General features: G+C 43.5%; 1 protein-coding gene across 2 annotated transcripts; it reads right to left on the bottom strand.

Annotated features, from left to right (window-relative positions):
• Nucleotides 1-222: 222 nt before the first annotated feature.
• Nucleotides 223-22,536, bottom strand: RGS10 (regulator of G protein signaling 10). Of its 2 annotated transcripts, none has more exons than XM_055721223.1 (5): nucleotides 22,371-22,536; nucleotides 16,312-16,430; nucleotides 14,749-14,835; nucleotides 7,861-8,004; nucleotides 223-3,560 (listed from the first exon to the last, which is right to left on the bottom strand). In XM_055721223.1, the coding sequence occupies exons 1-5, from the start codon at nucleotides 22,417-22,419 to the stop codon at nucleotides 3,414-3,416; spliced, it is 546 nt and encodes a 181-aa protein (XP_055577198.1). In that variant the 5' UTR covers nucleotides 22,420-22,536; the 3' UTR covers nucleotides 223-3,413. The 2 variants fall into 2 exon arrangements, with proteins under 2 accessions (XP_055577198.1, XP_027667971.1); XM_027812170.2 differs by lacking the exon at nucleotides 22,371-22,536 and adding an exon at nucleotides 21,114-21,270.
• Between the last annotated feature and the right edge of the window lie 1,124 nt (nucleotides 22,537-23,660).

Below are 23,660 nucleotides of genomic sequence, written 5' to 3'. Positions count from 1 at the left end.
ATCTTCTGCTGTGCAGGTGACTTTCTGAAATTCAGACAACAGCTCACTCGGAACTGAAACCCATTGTGACATCCCATCTTCCTGTCTTCCAAGAGAAAAACGGACCATGTATGATAGAATGTAAGCAACTGTGTTAACAGGGACTGAAAGCAGAAAATGGGATAACTAAGTGATCTTGGCCCAAACTCTGTTCAAAACATAAAAGAAGTGCTAGCACGTGGATTTGGTGTATTTGAGAATATTTTAATTTTTAGCTGAGAAATACACAAAAGGGTAGAGTTTAAGGCATGCAGTCAGGCACGAAACTTCTCTTGCTTGCTTTTTGTGCACATACCTTCAGTGTAAGTTCTATGAAAAGGAGTAGATCCTATCTTTAATCTCTACATAAAGCAACTCCGAGTACCCACTTACAGCCTGAGGTTTGATGCAATGTTTACAGTTGTTCCTGGAATACAGGATTTGCTTACAGGGAAACTCAGTTCTTTTTCTGTCTGTGCGATTTGTTCTACGCCACACAAAGAAAATGTCATATATTTCACAAAGTAAGTTTGATCAGTGATAATACCAACAGAAGCAAAATAACCTTCTCCACATATATACATGCTGCACTTACAGACATCTGCTTGCACGGTTTTACTTTGATTGCTCTTTTACTGGAAAACACATATAATCTAGGACAGGAAAAAAACTTTGATTTCTGCACCATGCAAGTCTAGTTGTTGGTTTTCTTTTGAAAAACAAACCAAACTCAGACATCACAAATAAGACAGCCAAATGGTGCAATGAACTTTCACTGCTGAGGCAAAAGAGCAATTCAAAGATTAAGATTTTTGTGGATTTAGGCATATTATCTTTGAAACATCATAGGTATTGAAATAAATATCATAGGCACTGAGATGCTGCTTAAAAATACATTTCTGTTTGAGTAGCTTTTGGTTGGTAGTAGTTTAAAGCACCTTTGTGTCTACTCCTATGGGGCATTTGCTCTTAAAAAGCAAATCAGACAGTACCTGATAGGGAGCATATTCCCAAGCGAAATGTTGTTTATAAGCAGCTACAAAGGAGTGCTTTCTCTCCTTAATGCACTACCATTGTTCATACAGCTTCTGGTTTTATTTTTTATTATTATTATTTTAAAACATGATAGTCAAAGACTCTTCTCCCTTACTCATGCGTTTTTAAAATCAATATGATTAAAAATGAATCTACTGCGCATCCATGTGATGAATGTAAGAGCTCATTCTGCATTTTTCCCACAAAGGTCCCCAACCTGCATTTTTCAATATCACTTAGACTTCTGCTGCAATTACTGGGAAGAGACAAATCCCAACTCCTAAATGTGTTTAAGCTGTGCACTCCCAAGGACTTCAACGGTATCAGAAGTTCCATCCTCTGCAGGTGTATTAAGAGTTCTTTATTACAGTGACTTTTCAAAACAGGTAATCCTGAGATTACAAATAGTTGGCAAGTCCAGAACAGGATGGTCCCATTTCCTAGGCCCCATCGCAACAAAAGGGTCCATGCATGTGTTTACTTTGTTCCTATCCAGCAAAACATTGAAATACAACTTAAGCATGAGGTCAAATATCACTGAAAGTGCCTCAAGCAAGATTATTACTTCACCATTAAATCTTTTGAGAGCATAAAACGAAAAGTAACTCAGTGTGTAAGAATTAAATCTTAAAAACATGCACACGGAGGCAATGACATCTTTGATTTTCTAAAAATGAACAGGCCATTTAGCCCTGGGGGAAGAATCAGAACTCCCATTCCCGCTCTTACTTCTAACTAGGGAAGAGCCTATGGAAACAGTTTTCTTTACACATTACCTGCAAAAGTGGCTCAGAGTTAAAAGAAATAATCATGTCTACCAAGTGAGTCTGCATCCTCAAAAATTACAATCTAGAACTTAGTTTTAAAACACTGATAGCAACCATAATGTATAAAATATATCTGGCCTTTCTGACAAAAAAAAAAGAACTACAAAATTATCAAAAGCTAACTGTGCATTTAGATTAGCCAGCACACAAACAAAAGTTCAAGAAAAGCAGTGCGAAAAATGAAAGAGTAAATAATGAACGTGAAACAGCTAGGCTACACACTGCGAAGCTTGTAAATAAGAGCATGTAGCTAATATGAATTCCCAACTTCAACTGCAATTTAGTAACACTGCAGTGAATTAATTACAAAAACATAGGAACACATGAAAAATTGTATGCCAAAGTGTGCTTTTCAGCTCTGACATGGTCCCAGGACATATGGAAGGCTCATTGGGAGCATCTTCCTTTACCACCCTGACATTTCATCTTTGATTGCTCTGGCCAGAAATAAATTCCCCCTCCCCTCAAGCCTGATGTGAGAATGGCTAAACCACAATGTCTACCCCCTGTTCCACTGCAGCTATCGAAAGTTACAATTAGGAAACCCTGAAATACTTCTCCAGGGCCAACAAAATTAGGCAGGGTGATTCTAGTAGAAAGACTCCGGTAAAACAAAGCCAGACTTTGCTGGCTGGTCCTTTGCCAAAGTAGTCTCGTCACACAGAGCAGGATTGCTCAGAAGACACAGGAGAGATCAGATGTTTCTCAATACCACCACCTGACACCGACATTATGCTGACATGCAGGACATGCCCTGGTCAAGCTTTGCTGAAATCAGCGTGCCCAGAGCGGTTTATTAGCTGTCAGGTTTCCTAATGGCTGTTAGAAGTTCTTCAGATACTCTATCTTAGAGCTTTTGTTCCCAAGGGAATACAGATTATCCCATCCTCTGAAGAAGGTGATTGTCTATTGCAAAAAAATGGGGGAAATTTAAGAAATACAGAAACAAAAATCATGACTAGACAAGCATTGTGATTCAACAATAAAGGCAAAGCAAAACACATTATCACCTTGAAAGAACAACGTTAGATAGGAAGGGATCGGATTCTATTGAGCTGAACCCTGAAAGACACTGTCCGTTCATGATTAAGTTTGCTATGAATGACTCATCCACAAAGTAACGTGTAATGTACTCTTCAGCAGCTTCTCCCAGCAGTTCAGAACATAAAAGCCAGTCACAAATAAAAATTATAAGGCAAAAATAAAAAAACGACCACCCTATCTCCCATTTCTCATCATCATGACGCCTCACAAAAGAAAATACAAAACCTGAAAGCATTTTAATTTGTAAAATATGAAATGCAATTCATGCTATGGAGGAATACCTCAGCCTTTTAGCAAGGAAACAGTCTTCCCATGGGTGTTTGGTTATTAGCTATCATGCAAAAACAATTAGTCATTCAAGCAATTAAGGTAAGTATCTCCTAAAAAGGTTCTGAGCTTTTCAAGCCCTAAATGCAACTGCTATAAACCTAGACTGTTCCTGAGTGTGATTTAGTTATTGTACTGGCTCTCCTGAAGAGATTAATTGTATCATGTGTTGTAAATTCTTGATGCTCTTTTAGCTGCGGTCTGAGCCTCTGGTGAATTCTCCTCTTGCTCCTCGCACTTCTTATGGTTTAGGAATATGTCTGATTTTAAGAAGCGGCTGTAGCTGTCGTATTTCATGAGATTGAATATCTGGTAAGAGGTGGAAATAAAGATAAAAAAAATTACCTAAGTAAAACTAGATTTTAAATGAGAAGGATAGTATATGAATTATAAGGTATTTTTCTTCTGTTAGGACTAAAGCATTACTGAAAAGCATGACATTAAAATACACTTCAAACTCTCAAAAAGGGCTGAATGTAGCAAACAATATTGTAGGTTCCATGGTCACTGTTTTGCAATAATGTCTTTAATAGTTTAAGAATCAGATCATGGTTTTCACAACAGCTAATTGTGACAACCTAATACTGAAGGTGGGAGGTGATATACCATGGTCAATACATAGGATTTTACACCTGATGATCAGGTAACTGCACATGCGGACAAGCCAAGACATTACCTGGTCCCCTGCCACAGCAGCCTCAGGCCTGCAGAGCCACCAGCAGTAAAACCTAGTGAGGGTATGCTTCTGGCAGGGTGATTGGAAGATACTCAGAGGGACAAAGCAGAGCTGAAGAAGAGGTACCTTTTAGGCACCTTTCTGACTGCAGTTACTCTTATACATTACAGAATAGCTCACTATAAAGGCAGAGCATCTGGATCACAGCATCACAGAGTGGCTGGGGTTGGAAGGCACCTCTGGAGCTCATCTAGTCCAACCCCTGCTAAAGCAGGCTCACCTTGAGCAGGTTGCACAGAGTCGTGTCCAGGCGGGTTTTGAATGTCTCCAGAGAAGGAGACCCCGCAGCCTCTCTGGGCAGCCTGTGCCAGTGCTCCGTCACCCTCCAGGTAAAGCTGTTCTTCCTCATATTCAACAGGAACTTCTTGTGCTGCAGTCTGTGCCCGTTGCCCCTTGTCCCGTCACTGGGCACCACTGAAAGGAGCCTGGCCCCGTCCTCTTGGCACTCGCCCTTGAGATGTTTGTAGGCATCGACGAGCTCCCCTCAGCCTTCTCTTCTCCAGGCTAAGCAGCCCCAGCCCCCTCAGCCTTTCCTCATACAGGGGATGCTCCAGTCCCCTCACCATCTTGGTACCCTCCGCTGGCCCCTCCCCAGCAGTTCCCCGTCTCTCCCGAACTGGGGAGCCCAGTATGGACCCAGCACTCCAGGGGCGGCCTCGGCAGGGCAGAGCAGAGGGGGAGGATCACCTCCCTCCACCTGCTGGCCATGTTCTTCCTCATGCCCCCCAGGGTCCCACTGGCCTCCTTGGCCACAGGGCCACTGCTGGCTCACAGGCAACTTGCTGCCCCCCAGAACCCCCAGTCCTGTCCCCGCAGAGCTGCCCCGCAGCAGGCCAGCCCCAGCCTGTGCTGGTACAGTAATTAAGAAAAGCCTCTAAATAATTTACACAAATACTGAAACTGCAAACTGAATCCAGACTGAAATAACTGGTTTAATCAATGTTTCTTAAACTTCTGCCAATTTTCCGATCCTTTTTAGACTACTACACAACCAAATGCCAAGACTGGTCTTGGGCAATATCAGATAAGTTGCAGGTTCCTGCCTCAAAGAGCTGATCGGGTACAGGTGTAATTTGCCAGTTAAAATGTGGTTTAAAATTAGTGATGGATTCAATTAGGCTTTTCGCTGGCCCAAGACCTGCCCTTTTTCTCATAGCCAGTATACAGCTAGCATGGAAGAACAACATCAGCGCCGAGTATAGCTTTTCTCTCCCAGGGCTTGAGTTTAGGCTTATTCCTCGACGTAACTGCTTTCTCTTCTATTTATACCCATTTAAGACAAAAAAATCTAGAACTCACTTGGAGTTTTCTGAAAACAAAATGGCTTGGGAGAGGAGCCTGGAATCTGTTCAGGTGTCAAGGTCAGAACTATATTTTGCTTGGTCTCAAAACAGAGGGGAAGGAAAAAAGTAAACCTCAAAACTGTAATTGAGGCAAAACCAAAGCCTACATCACCCTCTGCCTATTATTTCACTGGCAGAGCCTCTCTGAGTCATGCTTCATGACTGATTACATTTTATGGTACTCAGAGTAACTAAATTTCCAAGACAAGTTTCTGGATTCTGACCTGCATGTGTGGATTACTAGAGCTTTACCTTTACATGCCTCGTTTCTAACTGATAGTGCAAACACGTAACAAAACTGTTTGTTAGGGGTAAAAAAAAATAACAATCTCAAACTGCTTTTTCATTTCACATCCTCAAGGAACCTGGACAGATAAAGGCAAACACACAAAACTTCAGTGTTCTTGTCTGTGTGTTTGCTGAAATAGCTCCATTGCAAGTAAATTATATGAAGCATGTTACTAACCATTGTTCGTTTACATTCTTAAGTATTTAAGTTCACATTTAAAACAGTGGAAACCTTGCTTTATAAGCTACATATTGGAAGACTAAAATTCCCAAAATACTCTCTCAGTGTAGACCCAAATCAATGCAGTTAAGCAAAGTTAAATTACACCTCCTGGCACTGGCTTGCTACAATATAGTGAAATTTATCCAACCAACTCAAGGGGGAAAAAAAAAGTAAGGAAGACATTGCTTGTTAAAACTTCATAAGTCAGTGTTAAGAACTTAGACCCCTCTTGCTCCTCGTATTATTTAAAGCATCTCCCAGAGAGAAAGAGCTCTGTAAAATCAAAATCTTCTGGAGTCTGGTCAGCCAAATGCGCAGAACAGAAAGATTTTATAATCATGTGCAAAAGCAGAATTCTCTTTTTCCCTCCTCTCATCACCTCTGTGGAGCAGGAACATTTACCCTGTAAATATTTGGAAATCTAGAGATTTCTAAGACCCACTCTAACACCATTTCTTTGTTTAGCATGAACAACTGCCTCCAAGTTACTTATTTAAGGCCATCCCATGAGCACAAAAACACACCCCGCAAGCAGCCCCATTTAAATCAGTAGGTCTCTAGAGAACTGAAGTGCTAGTTACCAGCAATGCCATAGACCAGACTGGCTTTCAAGCTCTGCCTTTTTATACTTCAGACACACAGTGCCAGCAGTAGTTAACACTGTTCTTTAGAGAACGAATTATACCACTCATCATAACTTTATAAGGATGAAAAACTAGAGAAAACCATAACTCTTCCTGAACTATTATCTAACAGCAATAAACAGAAGCTTCAAGCAGTGGAAACCTGCAACAACCCATAAATGCTCTGCATTTGGATTTAAAAGTTCACAGACTTTCTTCCCACACTAGTGGGATTCCTCTACCCCTGATCTAGCATGTTTCCAGTTCAGGTATTACTATTCCCATGCTGTTCATGTGCATACTCGCTTGCAAAACCGCAAAACCTTTTAACTTCAGTAGTCTCTCTAGCTTCACCCACCCTGAACCGCACCGCTTAGATTTACCAGAACATTTTCTTTCCCCTCCCCCAAGTCTGAAGTTCTTCCACAAAAAACTTTGCTTCTTCACATAGAAACTGGGTTTCAGACATTTCCACTGCTAATGACTTAGAATCTGCTTGAAAGACAGCAGAGCCTTTGCTTCTCAGACCACTTCAACTGACCCAGTCGCTGTGCAAGTAACATATTCAATGCCTGATGTGAAATGGGTTGAAAACACTATTTAAATCAGTGTGCTTTCTCCACAAAAGACCCAAATGGAAAATACAGGTAGTCCTGAGGATGGTACAGAAATTAAAAATAGTACAGACTACAAGTGCTGGAAAGCTGCAGATAAGAATGACTCACTTGGTAACTTATGCTTCAAAATAAGCTAAATATCAAGAAAATTTACCACCAGAAGACATGCCTGCAAAATGTCATCTAATTTCTGCCAGACCTCCCAAGTTCTACAGAAAAAGGCAAAGCAGATACTAACTCCTCTTTCGAGTTTTGTGGGCTACAGAAGTGGAAGCTTTTCAGAAAATTGCATTATATTTAAATCAATACAAATACCAAAACAAAACAAAGTGAAGAATCTTGAGCTCTCAAGGAAACCAGTGGCAACGACGGAAACAAACATCAGCAATGACTCAGTGCAAGTGAATACACAGGAAAACGTAGGCACAAAGTTAGTCAGCTGGGTGATTCTCAAGCTACTGGCAGAGGAACCCAGGAGAAAACTTCATCCCATTTTCCAGGAAAGTCCTGCACTAGGAATTAGCATAGTTGTGTTGAGTCTTTTAACTAATTGGCGCCAGTTAGACAGGGCCAAGAACCTGGGGTATGGTGCATCCACCCTCAGAGCAGCTGCACTAATATCCCAAACACGGAAGCAACCCAGCTCTGTGCTTACCTGTTCCCTCCATACCACAGCAGGCAGATTCTCAACTTCCCTACACTAGCTTGGGCTTAGAAAGCAGAGTCCATTAAAAGCAGATAAAACCCAAAGAAACTGTTCTTGCAGAAAATAATTTTACCTGGTCCTGGAGCTTCTGAAACATGAGAGGGTGAGGTGTCTCCAAAATGGTCTCATTCAAACGGGACTGCCCTTCCACATTGACTTGGGAGGAAGCTTTACTGGACAGGAAAGTCATATATATTTCTTTAGCTTTTTCTTGCATCTGCAAAAGGACATATTTATTTAAAGAATTATTTGCTGTAGGAATATTCTCTGTATTTGCTATGTTTTGTTGGAGACTGCTCTAGGTCACCGAGTTTTTCAGGTTCACATTCTAAAACCAAAAATTAGTCTGAATTAAAAATGAAAAGTAACAAAACAAGTATATATCAATTAGCTTATTTGCGTACCTTCATTTGAACTGGAGGAAAAACACCTCTGTAGGCCAACTCCTGAACTGGCAACATTAGTGGAAGCTATCAGTACTCAGCACTTTGGTTAAACAGTAGGTTGCAATGTTTGAATCTGAGTATCCAGTGTAAAACTGCCCAGAATCATCAACTGGGCTTTGTCTTTACTATTTAGAAGGCTATTTTTACTAACAGATAATCACTATGTGCAAGGAACCCAGAGGAAAAAGCACTGTGAAAACTTAGTCTTACTGCAAGGCAAAACCAAGCAAAGTTAGCACGTAATCCATACTACTGCTAGATAACCTCGTCATACTGCATGCTTTGTCCTAACTATGTTTTTACCTCAGTGCAGCTCACGTGCAACACTGACTAGATGATTAAAAAACCCAACAACTTTGCTAATAGTAAAAATAAGACTCTCAGGAGCCTCTGAAGGCTAATAAATAAGGGTAGGTGTGACTTGCATTAAGCTGTTTGTTAGCTTTTGCCCTGATTTCAGCAATCGTGCTTCAGTGTTCTTTTCTTGATAAATCAGTAACAGTGATAACGTTTTGACCCAGCCCAGCATCTTTAGGCTTCAAAGCAGTAAACGAGTGGTCACAGTCTCAGAAATTCAATGCAAGCTCCCCCTTGACCAGAAGGTTGGATAAGAGGATGCCAGTGGGGGAGAAGAAAGACAAGCCAGGCAGGAGGCAAGCCTCCCTGCTGCAATCTGCATTCTGCACACCGAAAGCAAAGCCCATGCAGCAGCAGGCGCTGTACGATCCCAGGACATGGGTACTCATCAGTGCTCCCCACTGCACATCTAATGAGCAACCACATGTCCAGATCAGCACCAACTCAAGGGCTGTGTCTTTGATGGGAAGCGAGCCTGAAGAAGGAAGCATTTAAATCCTTGTCCATGAAGGAGTCACAGAATTTCTTTCATGTTTTACAGCTGAGAATCAACATTTGGGGATAATTAGAAGAAAAGCTACACATGTTTGACAATTCACAAGACCTAAAGAGTTAACTCTCACTGCTGAAGGGGACACACATTTTTCAGGAGTATTCCTTTTTAAACCAGATTATTAATCTGATAGGTCATGTGTCAGGTGCATTAGGTCACAATGAAGTGTTTTTAACATTTTCCAATCTTTCCAGTTTCACAGGCCAGCCACATCTGTTCTAAATGAGCAATTAATCCAATTATTCAGAGTTGCGACTGCTTTAACTAGTAAAGCTAATACCCTAATGCAGAGTAAAGGTACCTTTAGCTATTATTGCATACAAGCAAGCACAAGTGATTGTACTGACTCAGTCCTACCTAAATAACTTTTGAACCTGCTGTCCAATTTCAACCATATTTAAGAGACGGGCAAAGGACTGAGAAATAATTACCCTCCTATTGATTCAATGGAAAAGAGCAGCAAGAGAAAGGAAAGGGGAGGAACAGCAGCACATGCACCAAGGGAAAAGCTGCAGTATAGGACCAAAAGTTATGTACTTGAACTGCTAGCTAATCAACGCACACATAGCTCCTTGTCAGCCACAAGATGCTGTTCGCCCATGGAAAACAGGAGCAAGCTGGGCACTGTAGAGAATGAGTAGAGGAAGGCCTGAGGGGAAACACAAAACTAGAAGTACTGTGAGGAAGTTTAAAGAACACGGTAGAGGAACAAGAGGATTGTGTGGGAGGTTGGTGAAATGGGGAGGATCTCTGGATTTTGTGGGGAAGAATGACAAAGAAAGGAAGTGAAAAAGCTGTGGTAGGGAGAGGGGGTCATTGGAGAGACACAGGGGACCTGACTTTATAGTAATGGGGAAATATGGCAATGCACAGCTAAACTTCACAGGTCTGCTGCATGGGGAACAACTGTTACGCTAAGTCTGTGCTTTAGTGGCAGAACATCAGTTTAACTACATTTAAAAAAAAAAACAAAAAACCCCCCAAAAAAAACAAAAAAAAAAAAACAAAGAGAAGACAGTACGGTTAAAGTTGCCAGTATGTTTATACATCCCCAAATGACATTCAGGGAGAGCTGGGTTCAAGCAGAGGAGACAGCGATGTTCCCCACTCAGTGGGTGGCATTCTTTGTTCTGCGTCAGCCTGAAACTAATGCCTCAGCACAGGGGACTCTACTCTGGAATTTAAACAACACTTAAACTGGGATCTTGTTCACAGGTGGTTATTAAAGGATTTCTGGCACTTTTCACTTACATCTGTGTGCTCACCCCAGCATCCGTGCCAAATTCCCATTTGGAGAACAAAGTTCTGTCTACAGAAACCCCCCTCACTATTTCAAGTGGATACAGTATTTTTTCCCACTTCCTTTCCTAAGGTCAAATTCAGCTCTCAAGCACGCGTGGCTCCCAAATGAGGTGAATGGAAGTCCCAGACGCTCATCAGAACGAGCTCCAGCAGTTAGCAGCTGTGCAGCATTACCCAGTCCTGCTTAACCATTGCCACATTCCACATAGGAAGTGGCAGAAGAAACTCTTGAATAGGTACACTTTGTTCTGAAATTGTCCTCTACAAAACTTCTCAACACAGGCATTTTGGTGGGTTTTAGCAAAAGCTGAAAAGATTTCCTGTTGTTTGAAGCATTTGTTACAATCCGTAATTTACAAGCTGCAAGAGAAGAAACATTTAACCCTTGGGAATTAGCGCAATGGACATGTTTATTTCATTGACAGTCACAAATGCAACAGCATATGACTAACTCCAATAAAATATTTAAAGTTCAATTTTATTCACTTATCCCCACCACTCCCATTTCAATAATTAAATGTGGCCTAAGATGAGAACCATATGGGTGGCAGAAGAGATCACTGCTACAAGTGGACTTGACCTAATTCCTTCCTCAGTCTTTGCTAAAAATCACTTTTCTATTTTAACTTCAATTTTAAAGGGATATCCTTTTTTTTTTTTCTTTAACTGCAGAGATGTGTCTTGAGTTGAGGGGAGGAATTTGTGCTTTTCTGCTGCAAGAAGATAGGCTGAATTCAGCCCATCTAAAATCTGCCTAGCCCAAGTATTTCAGTCTGCTTGCTGCCCAGCTCCGCAGATGCTGAAAACCTCCCCTGCTCCCTGAAACACGCCTGCATTTTGTATAGCCCACCCAAACAGGAAAACAAATACAAACTCACAGAGCAGTCTGGTCTGAATTCCATTTCTGCCTGCTCCTGACTAAGCATCCTCACCACTAGTCTAAAGCCAATACAACAGCCAAGAAGAGCCTGGCTGACCCTTGCCAGCCCTCCCTCCGGTCCGGTGATCTAGCAATCCTGGCCACGCGGCGGCTCACATTCAAGAGGAAGGGGACAGAGAAGATGTATCTGCACGGCATCTTGCAAGATCTGCCTGTGTTGGCTTGATATAAGTCAGCTTCTAGGCTGAGCCCACGTGACTGTGGTTAGAGTAACAACTGAACCGAATTTAGTAAGTCTTGAGGAAGGGCCCAGGATATTTTCTTAGAATGGCACTAAGGCAGTGAGACAGTTTGCAGCCAACAGAAAGCCGCAGAGCGAGCCTGCACCTACCTGCAAAGACCAGAAGGGAGGGAAGGGCAGAACATTTAGTGAGCCAACCACTCTGACGACGGTACAACAGCCTGTACAAAACCAAACACTGCTCCGGGCTGACATCGAAGGGATGACAATAACACTAGACACAATGAATACTTAATCCACTGGCCAGGTGTGGTGACTTTTGTGCAAGTTTAAACCAACCAAGAAAAACTCCACGCTAACACTCTCACATCAAGTAACAAAACATTTATCTTATACTTTAAAAAACAGAAAACAAAAATCCCATTCAATCCAGGTTAAATTGAAATCGGCTTCATCTGACCAGAAGTCTAAGTATCTATGAGCTAGTTTCTGTGGTAAACCAGTTTTAATGAGAAGCAGGTTATAAAACAAGTAAAAAGTTGGTTTTAGAATACTTTGCTCACATTAGATACAAAATGATTTCTGCAAGAGTCACTTTCAGAAGACAAATTCGTGCTTCATGCTATCATAAACACTGGGAAGATTTCTGGGTTTAGTGCTTTTTCTGGCTTTGTAAATGATCTAAACAAATCCATCCATAAGCAGTAGCTCTAACTGTAAGTCTGTGTCATTCTAAAGCACATTTATTCTAGCCAGCCATAACAGCTTTGGCAGTAGTAGATTCCAGATTGACCATACTGTGTAATGATCAGTACTGCGTAATTTAGCTAAACTTAAGTCTCTGTCCATTCATTTGGCAATTCATTCAAGAATTCACTAAGTTACTATCTCTATACATCAGTTTACCATTTCCTGTACTAGCATGTGCAATCCTAAAATAGCTAAAAAGACGGAAATTATTTAGGAAGGGAAAATACAGTTATTATCCCACTGCAAATGCGGGACCTTACAGAAGGATTTTCCACTTTCATTTCCATTTCAAAATGCAGTTTGATACCTGTCCAAGGGGTATCAAGAAAAGGCTACATACCCCCTGGCAAGGACACTGTACAGGGTACAAAGAAAAAATATCTGCCCTGTACAAAGCAAAGGGTTCTTCCTATTTGGTCATGGACTGTTATGCTGGCCTCTACTTCACCACCTCAGAAAGCAAATGTTTTTAACAGAGTAGAGAGATCAAGAACACCTAGATCCCCAGCCCATCATACTGAACACAGCCGCCAAGACGCTGCATGGACATCTGGGGACAAAAGAGAGGAAATGCTTTGTCACAAAATGATAATAATGAGATCTGCAGCTTGTGCCGAAGCAGAGCCAGGTCAGTGGGAGCGACGGTACCACATTTGCCCAAGCAGGAGGTTGGCTTCCAGTGCAACCCAGACAGGCAGCAGCTGAAACATTCCCTTACAGGCAAGGGGAGAGGATGACTCCCAGCCCCACTCTACCTGCTGACACTGCTGCCATCATAGTGGCATCCAGCACAGTTCTCTCTTTTATCCCATATCATTTACTTCCTTTCCCTTTCTCCTTACATCTTACAGAAAAATAGCCTGATTAGTTATTCTTTTCTGAAGACTATCTGCATTTGTGGACCTTAACGAGGAAGGGAAGCAATGAAATACACAAAGCTGAAATACTGCTAAATATTACAAAGTGCACAGTCAAATTGAACACTTTCCTCTTCTTGCAAATACTTGTCTTCTTTTTTTTATGGATCTATCAATATACAAAAATATTCACAACTGAAACAAGCAAATTGTTTTAAGGGGAATGCTTTTTCAGTGCAAAATATAGAATATTTACAGAAAGTAGACTCCTCCCTCCCCCCTCCTCAAAAATATGTTTTGTTGAAAATCCAGGGAAATTTTTTGTTGAAAACCTGCTGGAAACAGTTTTAGCTGACAATATTGACTGAACTTAAGAGAGGAATCCTGCAGTCTGGATACAGCTCTCTTATGCCTGCACTCTGTAATACCCCTAGTAACACAGTCCTGCCACCTGATTCCTATTCCTTGACATTTATGACGTTACTAAAAGCATGTATGGTCCCATTTGAACCAGGTTTAACTGGCATTTTCTCAGCCTCACCTGCTCATGGTACTCTACTTTGGCCAGAAGATTGCAAAAGGGGCTGTACATTTGTACCCGTTGCCTTCTAAAATGCTCCCTTTGGCAACAAGAGCTGCAGACACGTGAAAAGCGTAAAGGTGGGATTTCAAAAAAAGAGCTTATGGGATTTAGGAGTCTGACTCTCAAGGACAGCGATGCTCAGTTGGAGTTTTGAAACAACTTCATTTCATGTTCACGGAATCCTCATCTCAAAGATTAAATAAATTTGGAATTTCTCAAAAAAAAAAGAAAAAAAAAATTACAAAACCTTTTCCAGAAAGAAGCAAACAACACACGGTACATATTTTAGGCCTGACTCTATAGGCTTCAAACCCTAATTGTGAAAGTGGATCCTGTGTTCCTGGTGGGTCTAAACACAGACCAAGACTCAAGCAGTGAAAAAAATTCAATTGACATAGCTGACTGAAAAATTTCCAATAGAGTATTTTCTACTAGAAAATTATAGCTTTCATGAAAATGAAAATGATCTGTAGGTATCAATTTGAATAAATACTTAAATGGAAATGTCTAAATGGATCCTCAATTTCTTTTGTTTTGCAACTTGTAATGTGATAAGGCAAAACTTTTCTTTTTGGCATCATAAAACGTTTTGTTTGTGCTGTTTGTTATTTTTATGTCCTGCTAAAATATTATAATGGTATATATTCTCATGTAATGAATTTTCTATGCTTTAAAAAAAAAGTCCTGAATTAAATATCTTTATATTTTCAAGCAAGATGGTGCAATATCACTGAATTAAACCTTTTGCTATTGCCAAGCAACAACAAAAGTTCAGTTTTCAAAACATGAGAAACAACAATTTCAGCATTTTGTTTTGATTCGAAATAAAACCAGCTTTGTTTCCAAACAATTCCACCACAATGATTTCAGCACAATTCCTTCAAATATATTTATTTGCACCCACATGAAGCATGTTATACAACAGAAACATTATAGCTCCAGCTCTGCTACGGAACCTTTGTTGAAAAGTCAAATTCATTTCAGAAACATACCTGTTTTTTTCCCTGTGTTTTCTTAAATTCTTCACATGCTAGCCAGAACAAAACATTTTCTTCACTAAATTCTTTCTTTAAAAACTCCTAGGGAAGAGAGAAAACAAATAAAACTTAGGATCCAATTTCTCAGTTGTTTTTCTCTCTTCCTGCTATAGCCATTAAAACTAGAAGCTGCCTACAGCTAGCTTTACCAGGGTGTGAGTTTACATAATACGGTGTAACAGAACTACTGCATTAGTGCATCTGCACACTACCAAGACACAAATGTAACAATCAGATATTTAGCACTTTGAAAGCACATTCCAGGAGAATGATGAGCCACATTTAATCTCAGAGCATATCAGTAACTAACAAAAAGGGATTCTTCAGTCTCCCCTAAATAACTCAAGCAATGTTATGGTCATTACTCAAAGGAAAATCCAAAAATATATGAATTAATTAGCAGGTGAGTATAATGACTATTCTAATAAGAGTCACAGATCACTTTAGATTCTCATCTAGTATCTTTCCGGGGTTTTTTTGAGTAAAATCTCTACAAATAAAAATTTCTAAACATGATTGTCATTGGCAATAAATTCACTTCAGCAAACTAAAGCAGAAGATGTATTTGAGTTCTCTAGACAGTGTTTAAACAAAGCACATTCCTCCAAAAGTGAGGCGTGTTTTAAAATGGGGAAAAATGTACACTAAATTTCTTTTTAAAATGTAAAAACCGAAATATTTACAGCTCTGAGATCAGTTTTCTTAAAAGTGTTAGAAAATAGAGACTAAGTAACGCCAAGAATTATATAGCACCAAGATTTTTATTTTTTTTTTAAATATTCTAAATCACAGTGTTTTGTAATTCTAATGTACATCACATTTCCAACCAGTCTGGCAGGAAACCATTTTATCCCAGGGTATTTTATCAGTGCTCGGTATAGCAAAACCATACTCAAGTAGGTAGTTCCCATTCCTACAGCTAATATGGCGAGAAAGCTTTGCCTTGAAAAAACAAATTCGCCACCCTCACCTAATTAAGCCTCAAGCCTGCATTTTGAGCTGCACAAGCCCACACTCTGTAGTAAACTTAAAGGGAATTATTTTCAGTACAGCTGCTGCAACACAGAGTAAGAGCCACATGCAGTTATGGGGCTCAGGAGCCGTTAGTGGTAACTCACTGTTTAAGTAAGGACAATGTATGAGAATAAAGAGTGCAGGATCAGTCCTCAGTGATAAATAATGCTTGGCAAGAGAGACCAGCGGCTCAAGGACTGTAGTTTATCCAACAGTAACTTAATCCTTGCAACAGCTGATAGATCCGATTAGAAAAATGCAACCAAAAGTCTTCCATGTGCCTTACGAGAGCAAGCTGCAGTGGTAGAAGGCAAAAGGCACTACTTCAGAAGCTCAGCAAATGCCACAGCTCCAGTTCTGCCACCTCTGCTCAGGGTACGTATCTAGAAGGATGCACGCCTATGCGTCTACAGCACTGCCACAGCGGCACCATTCATGCTGCGACTCATTCAGCTTTAAATGCTAATTTCGCTTTATAAAAAAATCCATAGTTAATATAGCAACCCTAAATCGTTTCACTCCTTCTGGATCTTCAAGGAGGTTCTCCAGTGATGTAGCCCATTTTGAGGTTCCTTTCAAGGTTTGGTGGCTGCTGCTTGGGTGACCCTCACTGTCATTTATCTCTGGAAAAAAATGAAAAAAAAGCCGTCTTAGTTAGAAGTGATGAATTTCACATGCATTTCTTCCCCACTGCCCTCTGCATCCTTGGATTACAGCTGCTCTCTTTAAAGGAAACACCATAAAATTGAAAATAAACACACACACATACTTGAATTGTGCTTTGCCTGCAAAGAGGCAAAAATGCCTTGCAGTTATATAATTCATGAGCATGTAAGCAGGCACCGTCGCTGTTTTATAGGAGTTCAAGCACCTTTTGCATGTGGAACACAATGACCGCAGCCTGTGTAGTAAAAGGACCATTTGCCTTTTTTTCTGACACTGTCGGCGACATTGGCTTCTAGAAAGCAAATCCTGGTCAGTCACACACATGACATTTATTTTTAAGAAAGGAATCACCACTGGAGGTTGGGAAAAGGCAAAGAGAGAAAGAAAAATAATGTTTTGTTTAGCAGAACAAGTCCAAAATGTTAACCTAGTCTAACGGGAGGAAAGACAGCTGGCAGAAGAGCCTCATTCCAGCTGAGTCAACCTGTTATTGGGTAAGTGGTATTTGGGTGTTTTTTCTGTTTGCTTGTTTGTTTTCAAGTCTGCCGAAGTCCTGCTTTTATAAGGTGTACTGGACTGTACCCACATCTTATCTGCCAGCCAGCCTTCTCACAAACAGGAGAGATGGTATACATTTTTGAATGTTTTTATCCCAGGGACAAGTACGTTACATCCAAGGCTGGTGATGCCAAAAAAATTGTTTGCTGGCTACTCATCAGAAAACCTATTACTTGGGAAGACTCCAGGAATTTCACTGCTGATCTGAAAAACTCTGAAACAGACATAAAGCACTTGGCGTCCCTTCCTCTCACACACAAAATGCCCAGAGAAGACAGCAGGAATGCAGGCCATGAGAAGTCAGGCTAAGAGCTTTCCACACACTGGAAAGGTGCACAAAACTCTTACTGTAATCAGTACAGTTTCTATTTATTTTTATAACTCCTTCATTTCTCCCTATCAACTTATTTGAAATATGGATCTTAGTAACTTCTGCTTAAGTTCCGTCAAAAAAACCCTTTTTCCTCCACCATGAAACTAAACCTCAGCAAGTATCTGAAAAAACTATCTATGCAGATATCTATGCAGATGCCCTTTTCAGCTGGTAGCTAGAATGATAAATGCTAAGGCTAAAGCCCTACAAAATATTGGCACGACAGCAAAGCCTGTTGAGTTTTGGTTGGTAGCAACCTGTCGATTCCATTTGTTTTTCTAACAGTGAGAAGGACCACTGTTTTAAATGAATTAACATCTCCTCCCTTGATAGCAGTGGTTTTTTTACACAGGAGAAATTACAAGGCTGGAAAAGAGGTAATGGAGCCACCAAGAGATCTGCACTTATGCCCCAGGTAAATACAGATGTAAAAGAAAAGAACGTTTCTGAAACGATCGAGCAAACAGTCACTGCAGGCTACATTTTTCATGTGTAAATCCTGTCTCTCTGTTGTCTGTCCTGCTCTCGCTCTGTGGTGCAGTGACAGCACCAACTTTAGACTTCTTACACAATGAATGCATGACTCCATACCTGCACTAAACCTTCCAGGATCAAAGATGATAACCAAGTTGGGTAAGCACTGTGACAGATTGGTCCCCAAAGCAGCAAGAATAGCTACAGCTCTGTGTGAGACACAGTCTGCTAGTTAAAGGTCAGGAGTCAGAACCTGAGGATTGTCTCCAAACCACTACACTGCAGGCTTCATGTATGACACAAGACTACAGTGAGTTAACTCTGCCTCAGTTTCCTCTCCCCTCATGCAAAAGGATGTGATTCTTGATTACTGCCTGCAAAATTTATTTTAGGAACCTGACTCAAAGTATCTCAGCATCTAACCTCACTAAAATCTGTGAGATTTAAGTGGGAATAACCAGGTACATTGAAGCAGAACACAATTGCCTCTGAGGAGCTTGAATCTTTTGTTATCTGAAGCTCTTGTTTTCTGAGGAGCTGCAGAATGGCAGCTCTGTGTGTACGGGTGCTAACGGCCTGAAGAACCAGGCCATTCCCCTATTTAATATATGATTTAGCACAGAACTTATGGGAGTGAGATTTTATTTCTAAGGGAGGATGTACATGACTTCTTCTTATGCCTGTTCTGCTACACCTTGTGGTACACAACTCTGTCATTCGTTTCCTCACTTAACCAGCTCCCCGCAACCCAAAGAGTACTGTGATTCTGAGATGAGGCTTGCCCGTCCATTGCTTGTACAACGCAACACTTTAATTTACCCTTTGCCTCGCTTTTATTCGAGCTGGCCGTTCCCCAGCACAGAGGGTTTGGGAAGCTGCAGGTGCTGGGCAGCTCTGCTGAGCCAGCATGGGTGCCACCAGCAACCATGATCCCAGCTCAGCCCAGGCTACAGCTCCCAGCATCAGTCCACACTGAGGCAGGGGACACCAGCCACAGTGTCTCAGTGGAGGCAGACGCTCAGACCGCCTGCACATAATCAACACAAGGTCAGAGAACACTCCTGGACCCTGCTATCAGGTACTGCAGCACAGCTCCTGTGCTGGGCAGTCCCCCCAAAACACAGTTACTGCATCCAAACAGGCTGCTGGGGACATCACCTGCCTGGTACCACCCTGCCAGCTGTGCCTGGGGCAACACAGCTGGCAGGGGCCAAAGCCACGCCAGGGATTGTGCCAACAGCTCTGGAGAGCTCAGGTCTGTGTGCATGGCACTGATCAAGCTCTCTCCCTCCAGGCTGACCATTCATCCCTGTGCTCAGGATCCCTTTGCAACCATGATAAAACATTAACACTCCCCTTCAGTGAGAATGTAAATACGCTGCATGTGACACATGACAGCGAGAAACACCCTGAAGTTTACGGGGATATTAAAACCACTGGGTATTTTTATTATACCCCATCAAATATGCCATCACAAATATTTTTTCTAATACAAAAGCGACCCCACCTCCACATGCTGTTTTTATTTACCCAATTTGATGTGAGATTTCTAGATTTTTTAAGACCTTAAAATAGGAAAGAGGTTTTCCCCACAAATGACTCAAGAAGATAATGCCCACATGCACATTTCATAACGTGTTACTGAATTACCTTAAAAATTATACTTCCGCTGAAGTACTATTTAATGAAAGTCTGAAACAATTTATTTTAGAAGCAATACTGCAATAAATGTAATTACATGAATGACCCTCCTGAAACCTATTTATCTCTGTTTGCTATTTATAAAGATAACTTTCGCCTATTAAAATCACCTAGCCAAAAATTTATGTAAGATACACTGGGAAACAAGCTCAATACCAATGTTTACCAACCAAAACATATACATCAGCATCATCATTTAAATGAGGAAGGCAGACATTTTCTGTTACTGAAAACCAGGAGGCAATTTTGTGCATCAAAAATTATTACAAAATGGCAGTTCTTCCACCAATATTTCTCTAAAAGTAACACAGAGAATGTACAACAGATGATAAATATGCTAACTACATTTCTTGATATCATAGGAGAGTGCTTGCTATCTTTTATACAGGTCAGAAACCAAGAGGCAGAGAAAGCCAACAACGGATTCACTGCGGAGCACAGTTGTAGAGTCTCTGCTGAAGCAAACCTTCCACTGAGCATATGACCATAACACAACTGCTAACATGATGTGCAGTGGCCAGCTGCTCCTAAAAGCACAGCAAATGATTAAGTGCTTATTTTAACAGCACCGTTAATTTAGAGAAGAACCCTGTACTTCTCTAAATTAATGTATTTGGAGCCAACTAATAGGCACTTATATTAGCTGGAGCATTACTTCAGAGAAGAGTCCTACAGAAGCTGCCTTCCCCCATCACACAATAGCACTGCCACATTAAGAGTGTGGATAAAGGCTCTTTGTAAGCGACAGATGTAACAGTAAGTGCAGCACTAATAACACTGTAATTATTAGTTGAAGTGTGGTATCAAAAATGGCAAATATTTGCCATTCTCCAAACAAGCACTTGGACTGAAACCACAGAAAGCATCAAGAGCATCGAATTTACAACTCAGGTCAAAACTCATGGTTTTGGCCCTTGCTTTCGACAAGCACAAAAAAAATGTGGGAACCCATCAAACTTTTAGAGACTCAGCCACAGCTAATTGAGTTAGACATGCTAATCCGTCTGCCTTCCAGAAGGGCTACACGCTGCAACGGTTTCCCAAGCTGCTGTCACTCTCAAACTGTTGATACAGTGGCCTACGTGGCACCATATCAAACAGCACAGGCTCACAGCCTTCACAAAAATCCTGCTGAATGCATTGCCTACCTAACTGCCTCTTTCCCACACACACTTTTCGCAAACTCTGTAACAAAAGACAACCGGCACACACATATGACAGAAGCACCAAGTCAGCATATTCCCTATTGTGTATTTAAATGTTAATAAACAAAGTTAAGAAAAACCTTCTCAATTTCTTCTTGAAGAACTTTGGATTGCACCGCCTGCATTTTCCCCTTTTTCACCTGGATTGTAAAAGCTGCGAGCCACAAACCTTTATTATTACTTTAAAAGTACCCGGATACCTTGTCTTTTCCTACCGTCACCAGAGTGCCTGTCCAGCAACAATCACCAGTCCAGAATTAATACATCCAAGGTTACGAAACAGTGGGAAATTTCATAAGCAAGCAGCTGAAAAGGGAAAATTCCCTTACTTTCCATGTATCCATGTGCCACTGGATGGATCCTCACACAACAAATTTTTCCTAGTAGCAGCTGAATTGTAGACCTTTTCGCTAGAGAAAGGCTGTCCTTCACATGCTTTGGTTGTTCAAAGCATGAACCTCAACATCCTCTTTTGTCTGTCTCTTACCAACAGATGGCTACTGGATTCCACTTTTAACTATAAGGAAGGAAACTAAAGGGACGTTCCGCTTTTGTAGCATCTCTGGAAGTGTTTGCCAGACATACGTCCCTTTGAAAAAAAAAAACCAAAACCAACAAAAAAACAACACTAGACAAACACAGCGTTTGGCTTTTCTTAGAAAGACTGTAACTTCTTATTGCATGTTATAAAACGGGGCGTTGTTTTCGGGGGGTTTGAGTTTGTAACTTCGACTCCAACTGTTTTAGCAAGTTCCCGGCTTTGAGCCGGCCGGCGCGGAGCACCGGGGAGCGCGCCATGGGTGCCCGTACAGCACAAAGGCGTTACGGCGCCTGCTGCGGGGCGAACGGCGAAGCCCTGCGTTTGCCGCTCCGTGGCGATCTCCGCTCCGGTTTGAGGCGCTCCCTCCCAAGGCAAACTCCTCAAAGCCCCTTTAGAGCTCGAACAACCGCGCACTGCCGTCCCGGGCTATCGCCTCGCTACCGGTAACGGCGACAGGCAGAAGCTCGCCGTGAAGATCTGGCTGACGAGGCGTCAGCCCCGGCAGAGCCCGGCTCCCCCCTCCGTGCGGCCGCCGGAGCGGGGAGCCCGGCGCTCCCCCGCGGGCACGGCCGGCCCCGCAGCGCCCCGGCGGCAGGCCCCGCCGCCAGCCCGGCACAGCCGCGCCCGCCGCCATGGAGAGCCGCGGGACAGCTCCGCGGCGCGGCGGGACCGCCCTGCGGGGGCTGCAGCCCGCCCAGCCCGGCCGGACGCGGGCTCCAGGGAGCCGGCGCGGCCCAGGTAACGGACCTGGGCGGCAGGCGCTGCCGGGGCGTGCTCCGCGCTCCCCTCAGCCGGTGGGGCCGCGCCGGGGGCAGCCGGGCTGCCAGGAACCGCCGGGCCGCCGAAAGGGCGGGAGAGGCGCTGCCGGCCAGGCCCCCCCGCCCCGCTCGCCGCTCGCCGCCCTCCGCCCCGGGAGGGGGCTCGGCCCCGCTCTCCTTCCCCGGCGCTCGGTGGGAAGATGAAGCGCAGCCCTTCCCCTGCCGGCGGCGCTTCCTCCGGCGGGAGCGGCCGGGGCCGGGGGCCGCGGGCACCCCCCACCCCTTACCTGACGGCGGGCGCTTCCTGCTGAGCCGGCTGACGGCTCGGTTAAACATCTCGGGGGCGGCCGCGCGGCCCCGCGCTGCCCGGAGCCGAGGGGGCGGCCGCGCCTTCCCCGCTCCCCTGCGGGAGGCGCCCCGCGCCGCCCCGGCCCGCCCCGCTCCACGCTCCCCGGCCCCGCCGCCGAGCACGGGCCGCCCCCCGCCGCGCCCCGCCCGCCGCCCGTGAGGGGAAGCGGCGCCCGCCCCCCGCGAGGCCGCCCGGCCGGGGCGCGCTGGGGGACGGGGTGGCCGCCGGGCTCAGCGACCCGCGCACGGAGACGGGGCGCGCAGGGCCGGGCCCGCCGCCTCCGCGCTCCTCCCCGCGCCGCAGCCCGGGCTGAGGGGAGCAGCATGTCCACGGCACCGGCAAACTTGGCGACGGCGGGTCCCGCCGCGCTGCCCTTTTCCCAGCCCAAGGCCCTCCGCGGCCGGGCCTAAGGGGCTCCACTCCGTCATCGCCACTGCCACCTCCCTTCCCTACGCCCCCCCGGGCACCGATACTCAGGTCACCCACGTCCCTCTCCATCCCGGCTCCTCACCCTCCCCGGACCCCAGGCAGCTCTCTACCCCCAGCACTCGGCCACCAGCCACACTCGGGCTCCGCCGAGCAGGTGCACGAAGCAAAAATAGTCTCAAAAACACTCCCCCACGACAGTCACCTTCAGGAACTGGTATACTTTCTTACCAAAAGGGCCAAGTTCCCTGTGCTGGAGTGACTCCTTTGCTCTTACCCAGCCACAGAAAATTACTTCTCAACCAGAAAAGCTAACTTGAACACAGGTATTTGCACCTTCAGAAATAACTTTTTACTAGAATACCTAAAAAAAATATGCAGCACTGTAGCCAGCATGAGAAAACTGTGTAATTCTGAAAAAATCGTTAAGCCGTCCACAGACAATTATCTCAGGAAACACAGAACAGCAGCAGTGGGAAGCAACGAGTGCTTAAATCCCACGGGAAATAGCACCAACACCTAAGATGTCCCCAAAAGCACTGCTAGCAGACAAGCGAGCACTGGTTTTATTCCCACCGAAGGCAAATGCCATCCTGCACACACAGCGACACGTTTACAGCTAGCTCTGTTCGCTGAGGGAACATGGATGGGCTCCCCGTCTCGCAGAAATGTATGGATGTTTTTCACTGATGTGCATGAGGCCAAGATCTTGTTCCTGGGAATTGGTGACACCAGAACACTGAACACAAGAATAAACTGCATCTGCATTTCCAAAATAAACAGCAGCACAATACCTTCCAGC

The sequence above is a fragment of the Falco cherrug genome, chromosome 9 (genome assembly GCF_023634085.1).
Source record: "Falco cherrug isolate bFalChe1 chromosome 9, bFalChe1.pri, whole genome shotgun sequence".
Classification (NCBI taxonomy): domain Eukaryota; kingdom Metazoa; phylum Chordata; class Aves; order Falconiformes; family Falconidae; genus Falco; species Falco cherrug.
Note: the sequence above shows the minus strand (reverse complement) of the source record. Positions and strands in the feature narration are given on the sequence as shown.